The sequence below is a fragment of the Thermomyces dupontii genome (genome assembly GCF_041956625.1).
Source record: "Thermomyces dupontii strain NRRL 2155 unplaced genomic scaffold VTN31scaffold_2, whole genome shotgun sequence".
NCBI classification, from domain to species: Eukaryota; Fungi; Ascomycota; class Eurotiomycetes; order Eurotiales; family Trichocomaceae; genus Thermomyces; species Thermomyces dupontii.
The window spans coordinates 432,639-459,089 of NW_027192308.1; the positions used below are offsets into that span (position 1 = coordinate 432,639).

General features: G+C 50.0%; 10 protein-coding genes across 10 annotated transcripts; 4 read left to right on the forward strand and 6 right to left on the reverse strand.

Moving 5' to 3' along the window:
- Window positions 1-4,015: 4,015 nt before the first annotated feature.
- VTN31DRAFT_2532 (uncharacterized protein) lies at window positions 4,016-4,948 on the forward strand (the record flags this gene model as incomplete). Its single annotated transcript, XM_069402711.1, has 1 exon — window positions 4,016-4,948. The coding sequence occupies one exon, from the start codon at window positions 4,016-4,018 to the stop codon at window positions 4,946-4,948; it is 933 nt and encodes a 310-aa protein (XP_069261965.1).
- A 1,172-nt stretch (window positions 4,949-6,120) lies between these two features.
- Window positions 6,121-6,606, reverse strand: VTN31DRAFT_2533 (uncharacterized protein; the record flags this gene model as incomplete). The annotated part of the gene is made up of 4 exons (XM_069402712.1): window positions 6,121-6,199; window positions 6,278-6,336; window positions 6,412-6,487; window positions 6,554-6,606. The coding sequence occupies 4 exons, from the start codon at window positions 6,604-6,606 to the stop codon at window positions 6,121-6,123; spliced, it is 267 nt and encodes an 88-aa protein (XP_069261966.1).
- Window positions 6,607-9,093: 2,487 nt separating this feature from the next.
- On the reverse strand, window positions 9,094-11,166 carry VTN31DRAFT_2534 (uncharacterized protein; the record flags this gene model as incomplete). The annotated part of the gene is made up of 3 exons (XM_069402713.1): window positions 9,094-9,126; window positions 9,191-10,741; window positions 10,861-11,166. The coding sequence occupies 3 exons, from the start codon at window positions 11,164-11,166 to the stop codon at window positions 9,094-9,096; spliced, it is 1,890 nt and encodes a 629-aa protein (XP_069261967.1).
- Window positions 11,167-13,764: 2,598 nt separating this feature from the next.
- On the reverse strand, window positions 13,765-14,442 carry VTN31DRAFT_2535 (uncharacterized protein; the record flags this gene model as incomplete). The annotated part of the gene is made up of 2 exons (XM_069402714.1): window positions 13,765-14,305; window positions 14,348-14,442. 2 exons carry the CDS (start codon window positions 14,440-14,442, stop codon window positions 13,765-13,767), a joined length of 636 nt encoding a protein of 211 aa, XP_069261968.1.
- A 53-nt stretch (window positions 14,443-14,495) lies between these two features.
- VTN31DRAFT_2536 (uncharacterized protein) lies at window positions 14,496-15,696 on the forward strand (the record flags this gene model as incomplete). Its single annotated transcript, XM_069402715.1, has 2 exons — window positions 14,496-14,717; window positions 14,785-15,696. The coding sequence occupies 2 exons, from the start codon at window positions 14,496-14,498 to the stop codon at window positions 15,694-15,696; spliced, it is 1,134 nt and encodes a 377-aa protein (XP_069261969.1).
- A 225-nt stretch (window positions 15,697-15,921) lies between these two features.
- VTN31DRAFT_2537 (uncharacterized protein) lies at window positions 15,922-16,816 on the reverse strand (the record flags this gene model as incomplete). Its single annotated transcript, XM_069402716.1, has 3 exons — window positions 15,922-16,182; window positions 16,249-16,500; window positions 16,574-16,816. 3 exons carry the CDS (start codon window positions 16,814-16,816, stop codon window positions 15,922-15,924), a joined length of 756 nt encoding a protein of 251 aa, XP_069261970.1.
- A 1,095-nt stretch (window positions 16,817-17,911) lies between these two features.
- Window positions 17,912-20,752, forward strand: VTN31DRAFT_2538 (uncharacterized protein; the record flags this gene model as incomplete). The annotated part of the gene is made up of 1 exon (XM_069402717.1): window positions 17,912-20,752. One exon carries the CDS (start codon window positions 17,912-17,914, stop codon window positions 20,750-20,752), a length of 2,841 nt encoding a protein of 946 aa, XP_069261971.1.
- Window positions 20,753-21,277: 525 nt separating this feature from the next.
- On the reverse strand, window positions 21,278-21,733 carry VTN31DRAFT_2539 (uncharacterized protein; the record flags this gene model as incomplete). The annotated part of the gene is made up of 3 exons (XM_069402718.1): window positions 21,278-21,309; window positions 21,400-21,650; window positions 21,720-21,733. 3 exons carry the CDS (start codon window positions 21,731-21,733, stop codon window positions 21,278-21,280), a joined length of 297 nt encoding a protein of 98 aa, XP_069261972.1.
- A 691-nt stretch (window positions 21,734-22,424) lies between these two features.
- VTN31DRAFT_2540 (uncharacterized protein) lies at window positions 22,425-24,918 on the forward strand (the record flags this gene model as incomplete). Its single annotated transcript, XM_069402720.1, has 2 exons — window positions 22,425-23,288; window positions 23,338-24,918. The coding sequence occupies 2 exons, from the start codon at window positions 22,425-22,427 to the stop codon at window positions 24,916-24,918; spliced, it is 2,445 nt and encodes an 814-aa protein (XP_069261973.1).
- A 550-nt stretch (window positions 24,919-25,468) lies between these two features.
- Window positions 25,469-26,212, reverse strand: VTN31DRAFT_2541 (uncharacterized protein; the record flags this gene model as incomplete). The annotated part of the gene is made up of 1 exon (XM_069402721.1): window positions 25,469-26,212. One exon carries the CDS (start codon window positions 26,210-26,212, stop codon window positions 25,469-25,471), a length of 744 nt encoding a protein of 247 aa, XP_069261974.1.
- Between the last annotated feature and the right edge of the window lie 239 nt (window positions 26,213-26,451).

Sequence of the window (26,451 nt, forward strand, 5' to 3'; positions counted from 1 at the left end):
ACTAGCTTTGTTTGATGGAGTGCCAGAAGGAGTCTAGAGCGTTCTTGGCCCTGGCATATGCCAGCTGAACAGCCTGGCCTCCGCAGTTAATTAATTGGCTGGCTGCTGCTGCTGCGGATGGATGATGGATGTGATGCGGCTCTTCTTGTTCTTGGCCACTATTTTTTTTTTTTGAGTTGCGACTGAGACATAGCGCTGACTACAAATACATCTAGTAAGTACTAACATACGAGCTTTTCGCTCGTGATAGCCTCCTCCGTGCGGGGACTGAGGCTATGCACTGATGCAGGGCAACATTTCGCGTCAGATTACTTGGCCAGCGAAATAGGCTACTAGCACTGAGACTGATCAATATGAATCGTCTTCTACTCCAATTTTTACCGTCCTGGACGAGTAAGCATGGAGTCCGGAGTACTTATTCCAACACGATAATAAAGACACAGTTGGAACACAAGCGGTTCCATGTAGCAACTGAATGATTGAAACTGTTAGGCTAGTCTGTATGTTCAATTGGTTACTAATTAGGGTTGGGTTATTAAATAGGGTTCGTGTCTGTCGAGCCAGAGTTGTCTGATGATGACGGAGCTTGAATGATGCTCATGGAGATAGGTACCTAAGTTTCTTCACCCATGCGATCCGCAATTGGGCGGTGTTGAACTAACACACTTCACAGTAGTAGGTGCATATCAATCCATCTATGTAAGCAACATGCGATCATCAGGCTCCGCCTTCATGGAAGTCAAGCTCTCATCATCAGGAAGTAATCAATACTACTCCGTTGCTGGCAGGTGCAGTAGTAGGCTAGTACAATACATCCTCAGAAGACCAAACTGTGGTCTCACTTTGTGATTGAACTCAAAGCACAGGGTTGGAGTGCTTCATAGTAGATTCATTCTGTTGAATCATGGCAGGTTATGTAGCATGTCACAAGTATCAGAGGAAATAGACGCCGACAGTAAGACTAATGTTAGCTTCTCTGAGTCTGCTTACCCATCTATGTGGGTGGGAGTGAACTTGATTTATGTACATCGTTTAGACAAACGAAACACAATAGACGTGAGAAAGGTACCCAAAGAGTGACTGCGATCCGATAATCAACACATTCTGCTCGACTTGTTAGGTCTTGCAACTATGGGGGTGACCAATACTAGTTGATGCCATAGATCAAGATTAGTTCGCAAAAAATAACTATGAGTCGCGATCTGATCCATGAGTTTGACATGAGAACTCCATGCAGGTCCAATATATTGAACAGAGAGCGAGAGCAGAAGTTTGAATATACATTGGATGTGCCAACTTGAAACCTCAGTTTCTCCCGGAACTCAACAAAATCAAACTTCTCCATAGTTTCGTGAAAGCTCAACAGTCTGCGATGAAATCTTAGGGACAAAATTCCAATACTAGCTATCAGTTCGAATAGACCCGTGTTCCAAGAAGTCCTCTCCATCTTGTTTCCGTTCCCTGAGAGTAGCCGCCATAGTGGTGATCTACAGCGATCTAGATGCTGTCGATGTCTCGGATATGATTGCAGCGGCGGTCGCTGTGAGGAAGTACATGCGCGGTGGAAGTGAAGTGCTGTTCAACTCCCCTGAGCACATCGCTCGCCAGTCTAAATCTTCATACGCCTACGCCTTGCGCTCCTTTGATCCTTCTCAGTGACCTGAGGGATGGTTTTGCAAGCGCGATCACAGCATCTGCCGTGTCATGATACGGCTCCATTGCGCAATTGGCGACAAGTGACCCTGGAAACTGACAAGGCTATAGACATGTAATCGGACGGTTTCTGTTTCGCGATGGCCCACTCTCCTTTATGCCGACTCGGCAGCCTAATGAGACTGCGCCGAACAATGACCAACCACACCCAGTCGATGCTTTCCGCATCATGAAGAGCAATAAATATCCTAGAAAACGACGACCCTGCAGTCGAAGGTATAGTTGTCGACATGAAGAAAGAGGAATCGGACGGATTCCGCTATCATAGTGCCCCGCTGGGGACTCCATGTGGAAGATTATCTTTTTATCGAGCCGGAATCTCGATCAGTCGACACGAATCTGATGCTCGACTTTACCTTTCCCAGGCATACTAGCGAAGGAACATTTACCTTCGACGTTGCCTATCTCGTGTTGGCCGACCGCGGTGGACTTGCAAGTCTGGACCAGCCATACCCCGACTACTCATACACGAACACGCAGCGAAATTCGCAACTCTAGGACAGGGCCTACAAGGACGCGTGGCGGAACAATGTGATGTCCATGGTGTTCATGAATGTGACCCAATCTCGAAGATGAAACTCCCAAGACATAACTATAGCTACCTAGCTCGCATGTACAAAAGCAACTCCCATAGATGTCGCAGAACCGCTCCCTCTGACCTCTTAATACACAAACTCTCAATTCGTTGCTGCGCAGCACCTCGTACGGACAATACATCAATGGCTTGGTCGATGATGCTGGAAGAACCCGCTACTGTTTATGATTATCAGAGACGATGGATCTCAATGAAATAGTAGCTTCTGCTCTAGGTTTGTGTGTTGCAACGATTAGGTACTACTGCTCTCAATAGTAGGCCTACTATTGATTCATAGAATAACTAGTAAGTTTTTAAAATTACAACACTGAAAGGTGATGCCCCATCACGGTTCGACAATCTGCCAGTTAGGTATACAGTAAGTAATACGTAGCTGCCTCATGGATCTGCCCTCTACTGTACACAATCCTTTCTACAGTTTGAATATCCCAGGTGAGTAATTGGGGCTGTTCGCCAGCCCATCCGAAATGGCTGCCGAGCTGTGAACATGACTCTGGGCGGCCTGTGATTACCTACATCACGTGATTCATTATGCCCTAGAAACATTGCACTTTTGCTGGCCAACCACAGCTAGTTGATCTTGATAAATATCAGGGTACTACACCTAGTACAGTTATTGAGACTGCATAGCAACAACTCACAGGGCAAAAACAGTTGATGTGCAAAATGGGTTGGTGGATGAAGACTGTAGCCATATTGACAGTAGTTACGGCTGGTGTCACTTGCAACGTGAAAACAGGATCATGCTTGCTGCGTCAAGTCGACTTTCACAGATACAGACTTGCTGGTGAATAACTTACTTGATTATCGACACTCCACTTCCAGCTACCACAACTTGACGACAAAGCAATTCTTAGTCGATAATGAGCGCCTACTAGGGTTAGGGTTAGTGTCAATTTCACAACAAGCAATCAGTCTTTGCGACCTGCCAACCAAGTCATAATATTGATAATCTCAAAGGCGAATTACTCTGGAAGCTGTTGACCATCTAGCTTGGCTGGCTCCAACCGCGCTCAGGCTCAGCCAGGAATATCAGTACTATCTCGAGTAGTCGGCAAGCTATATTGGAAAAACCCCGTCAACGCAAATACTTGGCCAAACGAGAACCGGTAAGCAGATACTCTTGACTGGCTGTATCCGTCAAAAGTACCGAAAGCTGTTCATGCTATTTCGACTGACGAGACTGATTCTGTAAAGAATTTTGCACTCCGCAAATGCATCAAGGCTATTCGATACTATCGAACACGTTCTTTGGCCCGGTATTGTAGCAGGCCCTGACCGAGATCAAGCGCACAGTTACTACATGTAGACGGAAGCTTCCGACCAGAAGTACCAATGAAGAATGTGCACAATGTCCTGTTATCAGGATTCTGGCGGTAATGTGCGCAGAGATCCGTAAATGGAAAGTTCACAAGAGGTCTTTTATTGGACGTTGAGCGCGTCTCTTTGCCAAACGAGGATATTTAAGCATCCTCTTCAAGTCTCCTCGATCTTGACTTCTTCCTCTTCAACTCCTTAGCAGAGCTCTCCAAATCATCCTCCTCGCTACCACAACTTGTTCAGACACTCTTCCACTCAACAAAGCTTTCCATATCATCCTCATCATCACAGCTTTCTTCCTTCAAGCGCCTTCAAGGCAGACCACGCTCGCCACCTCGACGTTGAGACAAGTTTTTTCGATCTCACACACAACCAACGACAGACAAAATGGTCTTCTCCGGCTTGTGCAAGCTGGTCCTTACGCCGTTCCGGGTCTTCGAGCTGCCTCGTTCCCAATCATATTTGGCCAGTCCGCCCAAAGTTGAGATTAACTACACTATGACGTGGCAATGTGATATGATGTCCTCTGAGAACTCGAACGATCAACCAGAACCACAACCCATTGTCAGTCCTGAAGGGACCTTCGGGGGAGAAGCTCACAAACTTGTGAACGACGTGCTCACTGTGAAGCCATCGAAGCCGATCGGCGGTTCGGGTCTTTTGGTGTCCAGTTTCGTTGCGACAACTGCTATCTACTACAACTGGTTGAGTGCGTGTTCATGTCCCCAAGCTGGTGATGGTCTTTGTCTAACGTCAACAACTATTTCACCAGTGCATACTATCTACCATCAGACTCAGAAGCCACCAAGGACTGTCCGCTGGCAGGAGGCCACGGAGGCCCCGGAGATTGGGGTCTGGGAGGTGCTCCACGAGCCGGTAGCAGGAATCGACGACTGGGTCTTGCTGGAGGAATCTACACGAACAACCAGTCAACCGGCGGTCAAGTTACACTTCGACCTGAGCTGTCGGCAGCCGATGGTCTTCCCGAAAGAGACAAATCTCCCATTGATTATAACCCCAGATGACTCCGGATGGCTCAAGATCGAAACCCCGACTCAACTCCAACGCCCCGCCGCAGAGATGCGCTGTCGACAACAGAAAGAAAACACCAGGTTGAAAAAACTGAAAGGCCAAGTGTTGAATGTAGTCCGCGAGACTCAGCTGACGCTGAGTGTAGCGGCCGAACTTCTCATCCAAGCTGCGAGATACTTTCAACTTCGTCACAATGTTTATGGCCATCGAGCTAAGATTGGTTTCGGAAGGTTTTTGTTTTTTTTTTTTTTTTTTTTTTTTTTTTTTTTTGTTTCATTGTTATCCTGATTGTTCGATTGAAATTGGTCAGTCATCATTTCTTGCTTTACTTTCAATGATTCCAGATTGTGTACAAGCATGGTCCAGATTGTCCGATGGGATTTGCGTCTGAAATGTTCCAACAGTTGTATGGATATTAATCGTAATGAGATCAATCAATTAATTAATTCTTTTCGAGTCTCTTCATTGTACGATCCATCATAACGACCTATGAAGTTCGTTCAGATATACATGATGCCACGAACGCGCAATCTTGGTACCATGGACAATGGCATCGAAGCGGACTCCGGCTCCGCCAGGCGCAATTCGAAGGAGGAACAAAAAAAAAAAATCAGTAATAGTAAATCCGATAATCCGGCTTCCCCTGGCTCGACTTGCGCATCTTACTCCTGCTTCTCGACCCCGCCAGGCGTCTTGACGCACTTCCAGAACTCCGGCTCCTCGATCTGGATACCGTGGGTCGACGACGGGGTTCCCCAAAGGCACGCGTTCGGGTCGCGGAACGACCACGCCCTGTGGTCACACGGTCCGTGGTGTGTGGATCGTCCCGAGAAACATTCACATCGTCTTCGCGCTCGACGCTGCGGAACACCCGTTCGGAGGGCTGGTTGAAGTCGCCGGGATGAGGTGATTTCATGGTAAAAGATGCTGCGGTGTCTGCTGGATTTTCGCGGGTCGGACAATCAATGTTGAAGGTTGGGAAATTGTTCAAATGGAGCAAAAAGGGTCGAAAGTAAAGTTCAAGCTTGATACTATGCTCTGATAAGACCAAAGTTAGTAGAGGGAAGTTTTATACTCCCCAATGATGGCGACATAATGTCATCGATGGCGACTTGAGGCGGTCTCCGCCACTCCCAACACTGTGGCGGCCACCAACAAGCTTGCACATGGACTGCGATAACTGGTTTCGACTGGGTAATCCTACTCGTCAAATTCAACAAAAAACATATTGTATTAGGTATCGGAAGAAAAACAAAGAAAAGAAAAAAGACTCTCGCCGCATCCAAACCACGAAAGTCGAAAACCGTTATGACTCAGGTGCAATATTGCAACACATGCAACAATTACAAAGGCCGCACCGAAGAGAGGTATCAGTCATGATCGATCCCATCAAATCAATCCCATCAATATATAGGGTATGCGCACAAGGGACGGCTGGGCAAATCCGGTTTGACTGCCGTCTAGAAGCAGCACTCAAGGCACTCGAGGCAGCATTCGCAAGTCTCTTCGCAGAGGAAGCAGCAACAGAGCGTGGCAAGGCTGGTTGGAAAGAGCATCGTTAGCAATGATGTTGCTTCATGAAGCGACGCACAAAGAAAAGAGTCCAAGATGACTCACCATGCAGCCAGACAGCCACGGTCTTTACTCCCTCGTTGAGGCTCCGGTGGCGGTTGTTGCTGTCCTCAAGTCAGCCACTCCGCTACACGGGGGAATAGCCTGGGCTATTCCCAATGTCATATGGTTATGATTACCGGATAGTTCGGTGCGGGTTGCTGATAGTAACCCTGGGGCGGGGGAGGACCTTGGTACGGTGGTTGGCCGCCGTAACTGAATGATTTGATCAAAAAATTAGCGATTGACTTGGGTTCTCGAGAAAAGGGTCAATGCGCGTACGCAGGCTGAGGGTACTCAGGACCCGGCTGCTGATAGTATCCTTGAGCGGACATGCTGTGTGGCTGGATCTCGCTGGTAAACGGAAGATAATGTCAGTGCTATTCAATCCTCTCCGCCGACAGCGTCCACAGCGAGTACCTCCGAAACGAGAGACCAGATCAAGTACAAAGCAATGAATGAATGACAGGAGCTTCTGAAGAGGAAAGGAATTTTCAAGGTCGAAAAGAGACCAACGGTAGTCAGAGAAAGATTCAAGATTCCGGGCTGGAGATCGCTGAATTGGTGAACCAGGCGGAGCGGAGAACCAAATCAGATCTCTGAGAAAGGCGCCCTGGCCTTAGTTAACCTAAACCCACATAGGTAAGTCTGATCGAATCTCTGGCCCGCTTTGGCCGCTCTACAGAGATCACTTGGCGCCTCAGTTTCTCTGAGCAGTGCACCCAGACCGTCGAAGACGCCGTCAATCTTGGCCCATGAGGCTGTTGCCCAAGTCCAGTTGCCAAGTCCAAACCCACGTACAGTAAAAGAGTAACCCGCGATTGCTTTCTCGTTCAAGTCATGCCTTCTTCTAATATCGTCAATTCATCATGGTAAGGTATACTGGATCGATGCGAAATGAATGAGAACCGCTCCGTACCTGAAAACGTGGTATACTTTTTCGGTCTTTCCCCTGGCTACTTACGTAACTGTACTCGTACTCATATGTAACTAGCATGTACATCAGTACGAGGACCGTCCAGTGACTTTAGTCAGGCTCATCAACTCCAAGCAGAAGGATTATAACCGCACTTTTCAACCAGAAATATTTCCGCATGTTGGTTAACTGCAGGCTTAGGAAAACGCTGGGAACCAATCGATCCTGATTTTGGTTGATTAGGTACTGTATGTATATAACCTAACTATCCGAGGATCGAATCGAAAGTCGGTAACGCGCGCCACGTGATTCAAGTTCTCGTGTGTAACTGAGATATGGAAGGTAACTTGGGCACCTCTGTGCTCGCAGTCGTACTCGTACGGGTATGAGCATAGCATAGCAACCCGGGGAGATGTGAGCAATGTAGATCGATCGAAACTATTACTACTGATAACACACCCTTGGCTGGATCATCATGTTCTTTGATGATTACTCTCTGCCTTGTCTACTCCAAGGCTTACAAGTAATACGATCATGGATAATTATCCAGCTCCAAAGGTACTAGTACTCGTAGTACCACTATCGTTCAGAGAACACAGCCCAGGAGTTGACATACAGCCCATGGAAACAGTCGTGACTTTTCCAATGTTCGTCATGCCCGCCCTGTCGCTGCAACAGCCACATGTCCATGCGTATACTCCTAGACAAAACTCCTGCGTGCTTAACAGGGATGACTTTTGCCACTCAGCCATCCACTCCTTCAACATTGTGCATTACTCCGTACCTACAGAGAATTAATGGTGACTCATATGGAGCAGTCCGCGAGTCCGTTTTCTGCCGAGAGATACCTAGTACATAGTACTGTAGGAAACTCGATAACTCGCACTAAGTTAATGCACATTCGGATCCTCCCAAAACCGCAGTACTCCGTACCGCACATTCAGATTGCTCTTCAAGTTAGAAACTCCGGGACACGTCAGCCGTTGGCAAGGATTGCCATCTCCGATGATTGCGAGAAAGTAGCCTATCCACGAGGTTAGGTATAGGCCTAGGAATGTATGTACATAGTTGGCCTTCATGTGATTGATGGTGATGCCTCCACATCATCGGTCGGAAAGGCGGAGTGAAAGAGGCTGGCCTAAATCGGATCGAACCCAGACGTCGGTACCTGTAGAGGTAGGTAGATTAGCCGACGAAAGGCATTAAGACAGTGCCGTACTCCGTACTCCGTACAGTTAGTGAGTACGAGACTGATAATGCACTGATTTTCTATCCAGGCCACACTCCAATCTGTCGGACAAACGAAGCCCGTGGCAGGACAACTCTGAGAAGCAAATCACCTCGCAGTGATAATTAATCTGGTCAAAGTTCGAAACCAACTATCATCACACGAAGGCATTAGATACAAACGACAATCAACACTACTTCATGCTAGAAGTAGGCGAAACGAAGCGAGGACTGAAAGAAACCATGTCAATGTACACTGAGAGTAGTAATGACTGCCCTCATGACCAGAACATAGAGGTTAGAGACCCAAAACAGCCCCCAGTTAAAGATTAGCCAGGTATGTACTACCACAGTAGTACTCCCTGCTCCTTGTTGTAGTCGGAAGGCAGGCAGCAGTTCTACCTAGCCATCGACAGCAACAGCGGATAGAAGCGAAGCACGGCATAACAGAGACATCATCGACAACTCACTCAATCCCACAGAACCATGCTGCGATATGGGCACATTTGTTGGACGGAGCAAAGAAAGCAGTCGTGCTCGAATGGGTGCAGACTTCGGAAGCGAGTGTCGCTGAACTCTGAACCAGCTCGCTGGACGATCAAGCGCGTATCCTCAACACGAAGAAGCATCAGGAGCCTTCTAAAGTCGTCGCTGGGAAGAAAGAAGGCCAGCACAAGGATCATGTTTGGCGCTCGATAGAGTCCCAGTCGTACTACAGACGGATCAGCGAACCTCATCGTCGAAAACAACAATCTGCCACACTAAAGTTCACTTACTAGCCCTACAAGGTCTGATTCCTCCCCAGACTTGACTGGTTGGGCCACGAGCTGGCCGCCATTGATCTCCGACAGCAGGTCGGCATCAGTATCTTTGAAATTATTCAAGTATAGCTGCGCATTCTCCAGCACGATCTCTTCTCTTTCCTCCATCCAATGCTTGAGAACCTCCATCGGCGGGTGATTGCCGCCTCCTTTTCCGCCTCGTTTCTCACTATCCTTGCCTCGTCCCCCCCGTCCACGCTGGCAAGGGTTGAAGTGAGTTCGACGGAGATGCGCCGCGGCGTTGTAGTTCGCCCCGTAGCGCTTGCCGTTCCGGCAGGCTTTGCAGTTGGCCAGGAACGTCTTGTCCGGAGAGATGTCCACACAAACCCATACCTTGCGCACCACAGAATGGGCACGCTCGATATGGCGGCGCAGCTCATGCTCCCCATGAAAGCCGTCCGGCTGGTCGTTGCACAAATGGCAGTATGTCTTGGGACGCGGGGGGCGCTGAATCGAGGCCTTGGGAATGGCAGCTACCTCTTTAGAAGTGCCATTCTCAGACTCGATGCGGATCTTCGGACATGACTTGTCCTTAGGCACGCTGTCCTGGTCAGAAACAGGTTTGGGCGCGATAGGTCGAGCCCCGTGAACTCCTTGACTGGAGGTCCGTCTGACAGTTTGAGACTCTGGTGTCATAGACACCTGAGAGCTATTGCTCCCAAATGACGAAGAGGCCTTCATCTGCGCTGATGAAGGCCCAAAAGAAGAAGTAGAAGACATGAAAGATACAGGAATTGGGGCAGAAGATGACAATGGGGCAGAAGAAGAAGAATCAGGGAAAATAATGGGAACATGGTCAATGTTTCCATCAAAAGCAGAATTGAAAGAAGAAGACAAGCCCATGTCCTGAGCGGACGCTGGCAACGAAACATAATCAGAGGAAGAAATTTGAACATTCAAGAATTCGTCCAGATTCGACTGAGAAGAGTCGAATCGGACCATGCCAAGCCCGCCACAGAGGGAATCTGTAGTTGTGCTACGGCTCATTTGCGTAGCTTGCACGCCAGCGTCCGTCAACTGATCGGGCAGAGGGGCACTTGGTAGCCCCGAGTGATCGGCGAGCTGAAACAGCTGGTCCTGAAAGCCCTGTTGTAGCTCATAGTTCATGTCATGAGTTCCACTCGGGGTATCACCAGCCGAGGGCAATGACAGAACGGAAGATGTATTCGGACTGGAAGATACATCCTCCAAGCATTGTTGCCTCGCGTAATCAGAGGGCGAATATTCGTTGACGAAGATATTGGTGTCATATGGGCGGTAGAGAGGCATGCCAGTTGATTGCCGCCGGTTCTCCGCAGCGGCCAACCCTGGTCGCTGGTGCGCGACTGGAACCTGCTGACTGTGGGACCGAGTCATAGAGAAGGAGCGTATCGACGGCTCATGCTGGAAGCCATTTGCACGATAGATCTCTTGTTTCTTGACGCCGGGCAGCCACTGGATTGGCCGAGGGGTACTGCCCGAAGAGCTAGACCTCCGTAGAATCTCGGAGTTGTCGGACTCGGGAGTCTGTCTCATGTCAACGTGGAGAAATCCACCTTGGAGTGTGCAAAAAGGGAGCGGTGAGATGGGATATTGTACAGACAGCATGAGAAAACAAGGACATGGAAAAGGGATCGGAAACATACAATGGCTCGTCGTTTCGCAGCGTGCGTCACGCCCGGGATGGTTCGAGGAACATCTGAAAGCTGGTGCTTGGTACCATTTGTCGCCCCCGAGCTCGCAGGCTTTCCGTCGGTTTTTGGCTCGCCGGGCATGGCGCTGCTGCTGGTAGCAGTCGATGTCGCGGTTGTAGTTAGGAATTGGCTCAGTCGCTGAGCCCAGAGCTCACCGCGCTGCGATTCCGACAGATGCTGATGCTGCGACCAAAATGCCTCCTTGTAGCCCGAGACAGCTCTTGTAAAGAGCTCATCATCCGCGATATTCACGGCCATGGGACTCTTCTCTCTTTGACCAGTTGATGAGAGACGATTGAGATCAGTAGAAACCAATCAAAAGAACAAAATCAGCAAGGATGGGGAGGGCAGACTCAAGAGATGAAGGGACAATGAAAGGGATGAACTGCTGACGTGACGGTCTAGTATTTATCGCTCTGGATCTAGGTGATGGATGTCGCTTATCGGGTTGGTCCGTACTTCAGTTGAATTTCTGAACAATGTAAAATCTCAAGACGGAGCAAAGCAGCCTGGGGAAGATGTACGATAAGTAAAACAGCCAGCACTGGCAGTCTCGCACTGAGACAAGGTTGCCCAGGCCCTTTTTACCAGTGCACAATCCCGGACACTCGCCTGTGACTTTGGCCAAACTGCAGCGACCGCAGTAGCCGCAGCAAAGTGAGTCAGACTCACAAGCGAGTAGAGACTGGAGCGCCTAAGCCTAGCCAACATGGCGGGCAGTGGGCACCAGGCGGGCCGCGAGGGGGGCGGTGGGCTCATCCGCGGAGGAATCATGGGCAACGAATGGGTGGCACTCGGGGCAGCCAAAGTGAGGCAGCGAAACGGATTTGTGGTCACTGCAGCCGGACCAAGCAGAACATGCTGCATGCCTTCATGATGCCAAATAATTGGGTGAATGCTCACTAGACTGGGGCACTGCTAACAACGAGAATATTTGCACTGTGCTTATACCAATTTGGACTGTGATTCGACTCGTTTAGGCTAGGAAGGATGTTCTTGTGATCTGTGTCCACTGTCCAGCACAGTTTGCCTGAGGCTCCGGTTCGATGGATGCCTGAATCCTTGGGCGCACTTTCTCACGAATCCATCCCGAATATCATCTCTTACTGTCAGTAGTCGAAAGCCTTGATCAACATTTTTGCCAGGAGAACCTTACATCCTTCCTGTCGTACAGTCAAGTCTTTGTCATTGGCGATAACTGATACTGTACGGGGACCTCGCCTATCTCCAGTTTGGCTAGCCGAAATTAGTTAGAGCACAGTCTGTGTACAAAGTACGAAAGGCCTGTACAGTCCTCGTACCCTCCGACTGGACAAGTGACAATTAACAAGTGCAGAGTAAAAAAACGAGCTTCTCTCATTACTCCGTACAGTATGTACTGGAAAAGGGGATCAATCCGTGGACGGTCCGAAATCACCACAAGAAACCCTCGTCTTGAGAAACTTTGGAGAGTCGATCTGTCAAGCTGTTCCTCGAAGGGATCCGATGATGGGCGCCGAGGCTTGGAGGTCACGCTGGATACTCGAAGTAAGTACGGAGTACTCAGTCGGTCCGGACCAAGCAGAGCATCTCAGCATCATTGACCGCTACGTCTTTTCGGCGAGCACTCGGTTCAGGCAATCGTTCAGTCAGTCCAGATATTGCCCGGTTCATCATTACCTATCCATCATGATCACAGGACACAGATCTGATGAACAAATGGTACTATAGCCGCGAAGTTGGGCGCAAAGTTGACTGACGATGATCGGATTATGGTCTCTCACTCCTTGGCCTAGTGTTGTATCATCACAGGGTGTGTGGGAACTTGCCTACTTACGGAGGCCATTTCGGCGACCTGAGCTTCTTCTGTTCATCATCAAGCCCAAGCCATAGTACCAAGATTCAGCAAGTGCCAGCAACCAGTAATAACTACTCTATCTACCTACCTAGGTAGGAGGTAGGTACTTGGTTGGAGCTGAGCCCTTTCAGTACTCGAAGAGCCTCGTCGATTCGTGTTGCTTTCTCGTGCTTCGCTGTCATCATTCATCATTTATCAACACGTATCAAATTGATTACCTAGGACTGATTGCTTTTGGTTACCTTTTGACGAGAATGTCATCTCCGTACCCGAAAAGTCGCCGTACTCAGAAAACATGGACAGTAAAAATGATGAACCATCTGGGATAGAAGGCCTAGTCCTGAGTGCGAAGTACTACCTCCAGTATTGTGTATTCTCAGCACCAACTAGCTCCACTAGGAGCTGCTCCGAAACGTTCATCTTTGATAGTCACACAAAGGCGTGAATCTGTCGACGATTGATTGGTTCCGTATCAAGGTACCGACAGAGTCCAGACTACTACAGAGTACAGGACGAGAAATTATTTCATGTGCGGCATATTAGTGAATCACTGTTCAAGACACACGGCATTTTCGCTGTTTGAAAACGTCCAGACTTGTGGTGGTTGTGCATATGTCTATGTTGTCTGTAGACCACTTCACGCTTGTTTCACCCCCATTCATCGGAATCTGCGGTCAAGACTCAAGAGTAGTATTATCATGAGTCTTACATATATGGCGCATAACAATACATTACTTTGTTGGCAACCCAGGCTTAGTATTCCTAACGCCACGCTCAAGGATGATTTCAATCGAAGGAGGCAAGGACAGGTAAGAGACTCTTCAGCGGATGGTGCCGTGAAGAATGCGGGAGGGCTACTGCAATCCATGGTTGGTGTCGCCGCACCAGGTAACCTTCATAGACACTGATTTGACAACTGTCAGGAGTAAAGGAGTGCATATACAGGTACTCGCTCCTCCTCAGCCGCAGTACTAGTACGACGTAGTGAGCAGGGAAGTGCCTAGTAGCAGGGGTTCCTTTCAAGCAGCACTAACTATGTACTTATCCTCAGACCGGAGTAACGTTGAATTCAAGAAGCCATCGGAAGTGATTGTTGTACATGCTACCGGCAGTTGTGTACAGTTAGACAAGTTTCTATCCTTGGGTGTGACCAGTAGATAATAGGTAGTACGGAGTACTAGGTTCCATAATGCCCGTTTGTTGCTATTGATGGGAGAGCAATCTGTGAAATGCCAGTTGACAAAGTTGGGTCTGGGACCAGTGGGGTAAGGGAGAGCGAGCAAGCACACTCTGACGTCACGCCGGTTTTGCCTCCTGATGCTGTTTAAAGCTTCAATCTGCGTCCCTAATGAGAGAACGAGTAAACTGGAGAGCAACATAGTACGGCATTTTATCCAACGAGCGAGGAACAACTTGCAACACTGGATTTCCCTTGGTCGCTCCTTTGTTCCATCTGTTTCGGAGTAGCTACTACTACTCATGCACTGAATTTTCCAGACTCTCGAATTGCCGACTAAGTCACTCCCAACTACTGTTAGTGCTTGGACGTGTCCGCAACAACTGCACACTATCAGTCACTTCGCTTAGCGGGAAAATAAGTACCTAAACACGTGATTTGATTGAACTCCTCGACCAGCACCTTGCCCTATCCTGACATATCCTGACAACAATTCTTTTTGAACAACCTGATAAACCATTTTGGTGGAAGGTTTCATATACCGCGTCTGACGCGATTTCCATTGCTGCAATCATGCCGGAATCCGACGATACTCTTTACTTGTACACTTCCCTGACCGCTGGATCCTCCCACATCATCACAGCGACATCCAGGCTCGAGACCATCCTCAAGGCGCACCGCATCCCTTTCAAGGCAGTCGATGTTGCGACCGATGATGCTGCTCGGCGACTTTGGGGTCGCTATTCCAAGGGCAGGAAACTCCCCGGATTGGTCAAGTATAACACAATCGTGGGAGTAAGTACTACTCTTCTGCGCTGTCTGGCAACCACGTACGTGCTAATCATGGTGACCACATCGATAGGACATGCCCCAGATAGAGGAATGGAACGAGTATGGAGAACTCAAGGACCGATTGGCTTCGTTCAGGGACCCAAACGTCTTTCCCTTCGAACCTTTCCCCGAAGAACCTGCCACCAACATTTCGGGCAAACCTCCAGGTCCCGCAGCAGCCGCGACAAAATCGTCGCCAGCCGACGCGGCAGCAACACCAACTGCCAAGTCTGGCAGTACATTCCCCCATATTCAGATTCAAGATCCCCCTGTGACAACCAGTGATCAGAAGACCTTGGCAATGCGCCTGGCTGGCGAGGAGGCCGCCGCCAAAGCGAAGGAGAATGCCCGTGCTAAACTTGGTACCAAACCTCCCACGACGGAAGGTGATGGGAAGTTACCTCCAACGGCAAATCCGAAAGCCCAAGGTACCGAACCGATCGAGACGGCTGAGATACAAAAAGTTCGTGAGAAGGATGTTGCGGGCAAAGCTACGGAGGAACATGTTTTCGGATCGGCGTCTACAGAGTCTGGAGGTGGTTCACATCGCCATTCAATCGCTCCGGAAATTGTTGCGCCACGCAAGCGCCCATCACTTGCCGACGAGTGCGCGGCCGTGTCAACAGCCAATTTCAAGGCCGAAAACGCAGAGGATTTAGGTCTGGTGGCTCACCACCGAGGATCCGCAGTGTCTGCTACATCTGAAGTGGAGAAAGCGGAAGTCGCACGCGATATTCGCAAATCCATTTCTCAAATCCCCGCTGACGCTGACGTCAATACGTTGCGGGAAAACGCATCTGGGGATCAGGAAGAAACGATCGAGGAAGAACCAGAATCAGAATCCAAACAGGGCGACAAGGACGTTCGTGCCACAGAGAAGTCTTCCGGGGTGAAGCAGGATGCGAAAGCTGCAGATGCAGCTGGCACCAGCGTGGAAGATTAGTATGGTGCGATTTTAATCTTACGAAGACTTATGACCTACCAAATTAATGATACCAAGCTTGCTTGTTGACATATATAAGACTGGTTGCTTTCCCTTGTTGATCACTTTCTATTTTTTGACCGGCGCGTCTATCAGCTCGTTGAACATTGATATGCTAGTAGATATCATACATGACGCTGAAATCAACAGGAAAATGCGTAAGCAGGTCGTAGATGAAGAAGTTGATCAACGTCGCCGCTTTTCGACCGCTTCGCGCAACTTTGCGATGACTTCTGCTGGATCCTGGGCTCCAAACACAGCCGAACCCGCAACGATGACGTTAGCACCAGCCTCAGCAGCCTGGTCGATAGTTCCCAGACCCAATCCGCCGTCAACCTCAATGTCGAGGTCCGGGTATCGTTCACGAAGAGCGGCCACTTTGGGCAGCTCCGAAGGCATGAATTTCTGGCCACCAAAGCCGGGATAAACGGTCATAACCAGGACCATCTTAGAGTTGCCCGTTAATGACATCATCCTCCCAAATGATAGATAACAATGGAAAGATTCACTTACATCTGGTCGTTCGATAGCCTCCGGATTCTCTAGGATGTCCCAGAGCACATCGACCTTGGTGTCGGGTTTGATGGCAATCCCTGCTCTCATCCCTTCCTCGTGAATGTAGCGGATGAGCTCCTTAGGGCTGGTGAGACGAGTCGTGGTTTTATCGGCGGGGTCCTTGGCGGCGACAGAGGAAATGGCAGCCTCGTAGTGGAAGCAGTAGAGATCACAGCCGGCTTTCTTGAATTCTTTGACCCATCTTTGTGGCTATTTGATATCAATACACGGGTCATGAACAGATGTGAATGAAAATAGAGTCTCAATGATGAAACACGCATACCTCACTGATCATCATATGGCAATCGAATGTCCCGCGTCCGCCAGGCGTTGATGGTCTCTCAACATGCGATCGAATTTTGGTCACGACGGGAGCTCCAAACGTCATATTTGGCACAAAGTGCCCGTCCATTATGTCGACATGGAGCCAATCGGCCCCTTGCTTCATTGTCTTTGAGCATTCTGCTCCGAGGTCTGCAAAGTCTGCGCTTAGAATAGAGGGGGCGACAATGGCGCGGGGAGACATTATGCGGAGGTTCTTGGAGTAGTACTGTTTTGATCTGGGGTCTCGGGCAAGACACAATTAGAAGAGGACAGGTAATGGCACAGCAGGAAAGTATAATATCAAAAGAAAATTGAATCGATTTCGAAAGACACTGCCAAAATAGTACTCTGCAGTGTGGACAGCTCTCGCCTTGTTCTCCGAGATCTTGGTGACAGCCCCGCGTTCACTCGCTGGCAAAAGAAAACCCCAATTTACCCCCACCCATGATTCGAACTCTCACTTCCAAAGTCGAAAACACTCTATTGGCCACCCAAATAAACTTCACTCAGTTTCCTGTCTAAATCAGCCTAATTTGGTTAGCTAGTACCTATCTCTGCATCGTGTATGGATACTGATTTTCTTATCTGGCTAGACTGGGTGATGATTGAATTCGGTGCCAGATTGGTGGGATGTTCTGTTTGGTGGTGGAAACCGTTCTTGCGGATAGAGATGCTAGAGATGCGGCGCTTACAGCCCGCCAAAGACTGGCCCCCATCATCCTGCACGTTGTTCCACTGCTGGGTGATCATCTGGCCTGAATTTTGTGATTGGTGGACGGTCAGAATAAGGCAGAGCACCATCTGGAGCAAGGGCATATCGTTGGCAGCGTGGATGCGCCGGGCCGTTGTTCATCCAGCTCATGTCAAATTTTCAAGCCCCAATGGTTTGCAGCCAGATGACATACTGTAGCGCTACGGCCTTGGGGAGTTACGTCAAGTCATCAGAACGCGGATGACCTGTTGGATGCCTACTATCGCTATATTTTTCGGCTTTTTCCCCTCCAGAGCAATGTTGTTCAGTCTGAATAGCAGTCCATGAGTTGAGTTCTGCCCTGGTGGCTTCTTTGTTCTTTTGTTTTTCTTCTTGATACCCTCCTTGCGTCTATAGATTTCATTGTTCGGCATCTTTGCTGGTCAAAGAGCGAAGATCCGTTGACCGGATTCGCCATGCCATTCGAAATTTTGTGAACTCCGATTTTTTTTTCTCTCATCGTCATTAGAAAAGCACGACCCGAGTCTCGATCATAATCTGATATTTACGCAAGTCCGAGTGCAAGTGGTCTGGTAATCACTGCAAATGGCAAACCTCTCCCATCAGCTTGCGGGAATCGGTTCACCTCTGCGGCGGGGCCGCATGACAGTGCTGAATACAATACTGGAGGATGCAAGAGAGGGTGATGAGCCGTACAAGCCCGACCGCCGGCGGCCGGACATCAGCAATGAGTTTCGGTTGATGAAGAATACTCTCGGACCGGCAACGGCCCCAACCTCCTCAACTTCATCGTCACCCAGTTCAGATAAGGCGTGGGAGCGCCAGCAGGACTTATATGATGCGTCAGATGAAGACGAGTCTTGCCCATCGCTCTGCAGTAGCCGCCCAGGCAGTCCCGCTACCAGCTCTCGACGAACGTCAGCGTGCTCCACAAACAGTCGGAATCAGTATCCTCGCATCACGATACCAGCATCAACGCTATGGCCATCGCTTCCAACCCCGCAGAAGAGCTCTCCTGTTCCCCCGACGCCACCACCCAAGATACCGTTATCGCCAGCGGCCTTGTCAATGCTGTCTGGTCCCGTTCCGGCTGCACATGCTTTACCATCGTTGGATGGGAGTCTCTCGTCTGACCAGGTCTCTAATGTCAGTTCGCCCGCGACCCCCGAACTTCGTCCGGATGCAGATGGACAATGGGGCAGTGGAAGAATACGTGTACGAAGGGATCGGGAGTCTCTAACGAGTGCCGATGGCGCGAGTACAGGGATGCTTGCGGAAGAGGACCTTGTCATTGAAACGTCAAGTGAGGACCGCAATCCATTACTCGAGAGCTTTCCAGACATCCCGTCCTTGAAGGGAATTGAAGGAAGTGATCTGGGTGGTGCCGGGCTCTGTAGCAGGTCTACGAGCGAAGGGCCTGATGAAATTGTCCTTCCCCCAGAGGCGTTGGCAACTCTGCAGCAGATCTCACTTGGCAACAGCGCCACGCTATGGTCCGATCGCCTGGACCAAAACAATGAGATGGTGCAACTTTCCGAGCCGCCGAGTCGACGACCCTCGGGTGCTGACGACGCCACACCCGCCTCTGACCTGTCGAAGTATAGCTTTACCAACCTCAGCATTCCGTCTCCACGGCAACTATTCCCCTCGGTTGACAGCTCAAACCAACCTACGACAGCCGTCGCGGAGCGGTTCTATAACGTTCCTTGGCGCAGGGAAGACAACAACAACACCGAAGAGCAAGTGGCTGAGCATTCCCATGTTTCGACACCAGATGATCAAAGAACCGCGGCTGAGGAGCCTTCATTCGCTAATCAACTTCCATCTAACAACATTGAACGAGTGTCGTTCGATAGTCAAAGCCATGACGGCTCAAGAGTGCTTTCCATCCAGGAAATTGATCGATCTGGAGTCGTTTTCGAGTATGATGAACAGTATGACGAGCAGTTGAAGCAAAAGGCTCTCAGAAATCTGGATCGGACCAGTCTCTGGCTTGCGGCTCAGGCATCCTATCTTGCTGCATTGCGCGAAACTAATCCAGCGAACAATATTGAATCCAACGACTTCGTCAAGGAAGAGGATCATGTGCAGTCGATCTCTGCTTCCGGTCCCCAAAATCCGGCACTATCTTCAAAGATTGAGGCCCCGGTTACTGGTCGTGAGGGACCGCAAGGAGTCGATACGAAGGATTCCATCTATTGGAGGGGCTTTCAAGCTCTCTCACAGTGCACCCGGCATCGGGATGCTTTTCTTCACCGGAATATACGATTCGAGGCAGTTCAGTCTGTACGTGTCGGTCTCATCGACAAACACCTGGACACCCTAATGGGCAAGTTTGAGATATCGAAGCCCGAACGGCCACCGTATACGGGTCCATTCTCTCGCGCCCCACGCAACTCTGACTCTCAGCAGGCGTTGGCCGAGCAGGAACTTTTTGCGGAACTTGAAAAGGAGAGAATGGTGCTAGCGCAATTAAATCAGCCATTTTGGGCGATCGAGGCGCTGCGTTTCCTGAACGGAGGTCGTCTCATGATCAGTCCTGCTGGGAGACGACTTGAAAAGGCCAATGCGCTTGGATCCCTCCCCAAGAACACACAAAGAAGGAGCAAATTGCGGGTACTTGACATTGCCGGGCAAGCAACTGGCGGATGGGCATGGCATCTTGCGAACGACTATCCCAATGTCAAGGTCTACACGGTGGTGACTGAGGACCAAGTTGTGAACCGCCACATAGCCCGACCTCGAAACCACCGACTCCTCTCGGTGCCACATCTCTGGAAACTTCCCTTCCGCGATAACCAGTTTGACGTCATTTCTGCTCGGTCAATACATGCTTTTCTCAAGTCTGAGCGCCCCGAGGGCGAAGACATGGACGAGATTGATCTGTGTCTGCGCGAGTGTTATAGATGTTTGAAGCCGGGTGGCTGTCTCGAGTTCTACGTAATGGATGCAGAGATTGCTCGTGCCGGTCCCTATGGAAGTGCGACGTCTGTCGAATTCGCGGTCAATCTGAAATTGCGAGGCTACGACACCTGCCTGACGAAAAGGTTTGTTCACCGGTTGAGCAAAGCCAACTTTGTCGACATCAAGCGGGCATGGATGTTTTTGCCGATGGGTGTCGAGCCAGCGAAGCCCAAGCCACTGCGCGAAACACCGGATCCGCTGGTTAGGACCCGCTTCAGTGATTATGAGGCCGTTCATGGGCCCGTTGGCAGTACTGGTGACGTCGCCAACATCACCGGGCTGTTCGGTGGGTGGATGTGGGAGCAGTGGATGCTGAAGCTTCAGCTGGAGATGGGTCACGACCGAGACACGCTGCTCAAAGACATTGGCAGGGTTTTTGATGAAGGGCGGAAGCAGGGCTCCGGTTGGACAACGTTGAGCGGTTGGGCTATGAAGCCAGGACGTCGCGAGTCGTCCGAATGACCACTCCGATTGATGATTCATTCATTTACGGATATCATGATGAACAATTTCAATAGAACTTACGTAGTTCACTAATGAAACTCATCATTCGTTTGTTACTTTCGATCATTTCATACAGTTTCTAGTGTTTTGCTTGCAGCTTGAAAGCATGAAGCTGAACTGACGGGCAATCATCATTGTCCTTTGCACTTGCACTACCAGTCAAAGTCCCATATACTTCATGTCTGAGTCATTGCTGACCAATCTCCTGGCAACCAGATAGTTTCTTTCTCTATTCTCGCTCTTTAATCCAGTCAGGTTTCCTTGCAAGGACCACGAAGCAAAGCAAAATACGCCTGCATCTTATCTATCGGGGACACAGCACGTGGAACCAAAGGATCCCGTGCCATACGATAGTTCGAATGTCGAGGCCACACGCCGGTATCCGCCTGGGTATCTGTTACATTGCAGATTGAACTATCCGAGACGAATCGTACATTCATTTAATTGAGCAAAGTCTCATGAATCGACCAAACGAGTCCGGTTTCAACGAGCTTTGCTGGCTTGATTCGCAGCCTCTGTAGCGACAACGGTCCATCAGCATTCCGCTCACAAAAGCAGGCCTCCTTCGAGCATGATAACACCCCTGCGGAGGGAAATGAACGCACCTCTTCTCGTTGCGTCTTCCAGCAGACTCGTATCGACCTGGGACTGCGGCAACACGACATATCGCACCACGCTGCCCCGAATGAACATATTCTTGACCGACGACAGGTGCGGGTACTTGTCTAGATCGAGGACATCGACATCGTCGAGCTTAATGTTGAGATACTGATCGACAGCCTTCAATGTGCCGCGGATGCGAATGTCATTTTTGAGTTCGACGGTGACGACCTGGTTCGTGAGGGTCTTGAAGAAACTGTTCAGAGGATGACGATTAGTTGTTATCAAACTCGGCAATGTTGAGAAAGGACAACAAGTGGCATACCTGAAGAATAACATGGTGCGCAGTTAGACGCTGGAGACGCTGCGCGGAAAAGCAGAAACAATCCCAATGCCTCGCTTGCTTTGTGCAATTCTGCCTATGGCATCTCATGGGAGCCTTGCCCACTGAGGATGCACAAAAATTGTGACTTGGTTCAGATCCTGCGATACGTGATTAACCAACTTAGATAACCAGGACAAGGCATGCTTGTCCAAGAGCTCGCAAACTCACGCCAACTGGTGTAAAGAAAAGAGGGCCCATCAACCGTTCATCAGTCATCTTCGGACTGGAAAAGGGATTTTCCGGAAAAGTCGACGCTAGTCCTAAATAGTGTCTAGCCAATCCTAATCACGTGATTCCGAGTCCGTTGAGCCATCAAACGCGTCGAGTCCGACTCCGCGTCAGATAAGAGGCCCCGTTACGCGCACAGTTTTGCAGGTGGACCGTTCCCACGGACAATGACGATTTGGATACTTCCACACACTGATTGTGTGCTTCTATGATTCATCAGCCTCATGATCGATAGGATGGTCTAGTATTACGAATACCGAGAGGAAACAAGTTACCACCCCCGTCGCAAAGCCTTCGACGCTCGGAGCTTTTGTCGGCCGCGGCCACCGAAGAAAACTCGCCGTTCTTTGTACATACTAAAACTACTACTACCTTAACAACAAGTTTTTCAAAGACTTTGGCAGTTAGAAACGCTCTATGGGTGGAAATGCACTCGCCGGTCGGTCAGGCGCGATGCCGTCGTCGAAGACCCGGACTACAGTGAATACACGTTCACGACCAAAGGGCAACACTAGCATCCTAAACTTCTTCAGCAAATCGGACGCCCCGCGGTCGAGGCAGTCTCGCATTACGGAATTTGGAGTGAAAACATCACGTTCGGCTAGCAACACAGGCAATGGTCAACCGAAAACGAAAAGTCGATCTAGCGAAAAAGACGATGGGTTATTCTTTGGCGACAAAAAGTCCCGGACCAGTTCAACGGACACTCGCGAGCAATTGCAGGATGCTCAGGCATTGCCGGACGACAATGTCGAAACGCCCCCAGTGGACGTGTTGAACGAAAATTGGCGCAGTCCAGCCAAGGAAGTTCATATTGATTGGTTCAACGAGCTTGGAGGATCAAACAAGAGGCGGAAGATCGAAACTTCAGATTCAACCAGTTCTGCAACAGGACGACAACATCGAGGTCCTTTTATCGAAGAATCTGACTGTGAGAGTGACAAAGAAGATGGGATAGTCGGACACGATGATCCATTCCCTAGGAAACCGGACAGCCCGTCTTACGCAGCTCCAGACAATAGAGTCGCAACTGAACTGCCTTCACTGCTGAGGACAGCCACAAGCAAAGGCGGAGAAGAATTCGAAGAGAATTCGGTGGCCAATGACTTTGAAAATGTAGGCAATGCATTTGATGATGAGGATTTCGACGACCTGTTTGAAGAGGCCGATGAGGAAGTACTAGAAGATAGTGCGCAAGTCGATACTTTGGATGATTTTTCAGACTCTGCAGTGTCTACTTGTCCAATATGCCAAGCATCTCTGACAGGTTTGACAAGTTCAGTGAGTGGCCTTTGTTTGCTCCATTGGTTCAATCACTAATTGTGACCAGGAAGTTTCAGTCCATGTGAATGCATGTCTGGACGGTGATCCGGTGTCAGGCTCGGGCAACAAGGAACGAACAAACTCACTGTATAGCCGGACCAAGCAGGAAAATGCAGCAATTGCGAAACCTGCGCAGAAAGATCCGCTCAGAGACACTGCCACATGTGTTCCGTCTGCTTTCACAAAGTTGATGGCCGGAGAAGCAGAAAACTCAGCATGGGCTGCCGCTGCTGCGCATGAAGCCGCATCCAAGGGACGACAAGGTCATGAACGCAAATGTCCGTTCTACAAGATTCTGCCCGATTTTTCTATTTGCGTGGATGCCTTTCGGTACGGTGCCGTGGAGGGCTGCCGAGCATATTTTCTCAGTCATTTCCATAGTGACCACTATGTTGGGTTGACGGCATCGTGGCAGCATGGGCCCATCTACTGCAGCAGGGTCACAGGGAATCTTGTCCGACAGCAACTCAAGGTCGATCCAAAGTGGGTGGTTGACCTGGAGTTTGACAAGACAACAGAAGTTCCGGACACTGATGGAGTGAGAGTGACGATGATCCCTGCGAATCATTGCCCTGGAAGCTCGGTTTTCATATTCGAGAAAGTCATGAGCGGTGGCCGGCTCCATCGTATTCTACATTGTGGCGATTTCCGTGCATCGCCCGCCCATGTTCAACATCCGCTACTACGGCCCGAGGTGATTGACGAGCAAACGGGGAAACCTCGACAGCAGCGGATCGACGTGTGCTATTTGGATACTACATACCTCAATCCCAAGTACGCGTTCCCTCCTCAGGAAGATGTCATATCGGCCTGCGCAGATTTGTGTGTGCGACTCAGCAAGGACAATGGCTCTGCCCGTGAGGCGTTGAGTTCCCTCAAACGAGACTCTGAAGCAGGCTATATGAGCAAATTTCTCTCCTGTGGCTCGGAACAGACTAAGTCGCCAAAGAACGAACAACAATCGTCCAATGGTCGGCTACTTGTGGTCATCGGTACATACAGCATTGGCAAAGAGCGGATTTGTTTAGGAATCGCTCGAGCATTGAACTGCAAAATCTACGCGTCGCCCGCAAAGCAGCGCATATGTGCCTGTCTCGAGGACCCGGAGTTGTCCTCCCGGCTAACTGATAACCCCTTGGACGCGCAGGTTCACATGCAGTCTATGTTCGACCTTAACCCAGACACGCTCAGGGAGTACCTAGACTCTCTAAAACCGCACTTTTCCCGTGTTGTCGGCTTCCGCCCGACGGGTTGGAACTATCGCCCACCGGGCGGGCGTCTTCTCGACAACCCGCCAGTGTCAACCGTGCTGCAGTCGCGGAACTGGAGAACCTCCTTCAGTGTGGACGATCTCGTCCCGCAAAGAGGCAGTAACAACGAGAGCATGTGCTTTGGTGTCCCATACAGCGAGCATAGCTCATTTCGAGAGTTGACCATGTTTTGCTGTGCTCTGCGCATAGAACGAGTCATACCGACGGTCAATGTTGGCAGTCGAGCCAGCCGTGAGAAAATGAAGGCCTGGATTGACCGGTGGGAAGCGGAGAAGCGCAAGTCGGGCTTGTTCCCTGTTCAGGGTGACACGTGGTAGATATGCATGAATGTGGTCTACTATGATGTATATACTGTGTCAATAATGACTGCATACAAACTGACCATATCACACACATGACTTGGAAATTTCCGCTGTGGTAGAAGTACGGACCCAACATAACTGCCATGTCAATAACCCACACCTTCACAGCATCAAGCATTGCCCTGCAATGAAACCTCCTGGTAGCCGTTCGCATTGAGTATGCGACAGTGCCTCAACGGATAACCTCGACGGGAAAGTCTCAAGATATGCTCTACTGTGGGATATCGCACCATCGACACAAGCCTCCTCTGGCCATAGGAGTTCCGTGTTATCGAATCCGTGGACGCAAGAGAATAGTAGAATAATGCTAGCAAGTCGAATGAAGACGCAAGGCATGGTCATCATCAAAGTATTGTCGCTTGAAACCTGCCGGAAATCGAGAGCTCATCGTGGCAGAATAGGGAATGTGTCATGAACCGATCCATTTTACGGGATGGTGTTCTCCTGGTTGATAGAGTCCCGATCCCCATGGTTTGAGAGATTCATCCTGCAAGGAAAAACGCCCTTACCGGAAACCTGAAAAGTGTTGGTTGCCTTGCTGATTTCCCGATACTGAATTGAGTGGGTGCTCGATCTCGGTCGTGAAAGGCCGCAAAGACAGAGCCAGTTCTTCGGGCAACTTGCCGGAAGAGCATGCTGGAGTACCGGAAACCCCAGTGCCTGGTAAGCTGCTCGATTCACCAGATTCACCAGACCGGGGGGCCGGATTATTAGCGCCCTGCATGAGGCGATTCGCTCTCTGCAGGATTCGATCCAGCAGAGTAGTATGGGACCTCTTGAGATTCTTCCGCACGGTCGGCATCAACATGAAGTTGCACCGCACTTCGCAATCCTCGCGCAGGTACAATCCTTCTTTGGGGATCCCATATTCCTGCTCTCCCAGCTCGGCGTAGCGTTTTTCGCCCGGTTCGTTGCCCAGGACCTGCCATTTCCCTCGAATTTCTAGACCGGCCGGCGCATGGATGTGACTTTGCACCCCTGTCGGGATATCATGCAAGCATGCAGTGTACGTGACATTGCCGACAAGGGAGGTGCCGGGGAGGTACTCGATTCGATCGGTGACTTCGTACCAGGCGGAGTCGTATTCATCGGGCAACGCATGGGCCGGCGGATCGCAGCGAACATAGCGCGTAATCAACGGGTTTAGAGTGATCATCAGATCATGGTCGTGAAGTATATCCAGGACAAATTGCCGCGAGATGTGTGAGGGGATCGGCGTGACATGGGTTAACACAGATCGTCGCGACATCGTTTCGGAGCCATCTGTTAGCTATTCCCAACTGTCGCCTTGGTACAGGGTAGGTACCTACTCGATGGTGGTCAGTATACGATCGCTTCAAGTTCAACGAGGTAACTTTCAAACAAAGCCAGCGATGTATATGATCCTTATCAATTCTTGAACAAATCCACGTCCTGACGGAAATATACTATCTGCATCGCTTGCCGTTGTCGTTTGGTCACTGTCACCGGAGCCCTGGGACCTAGGAC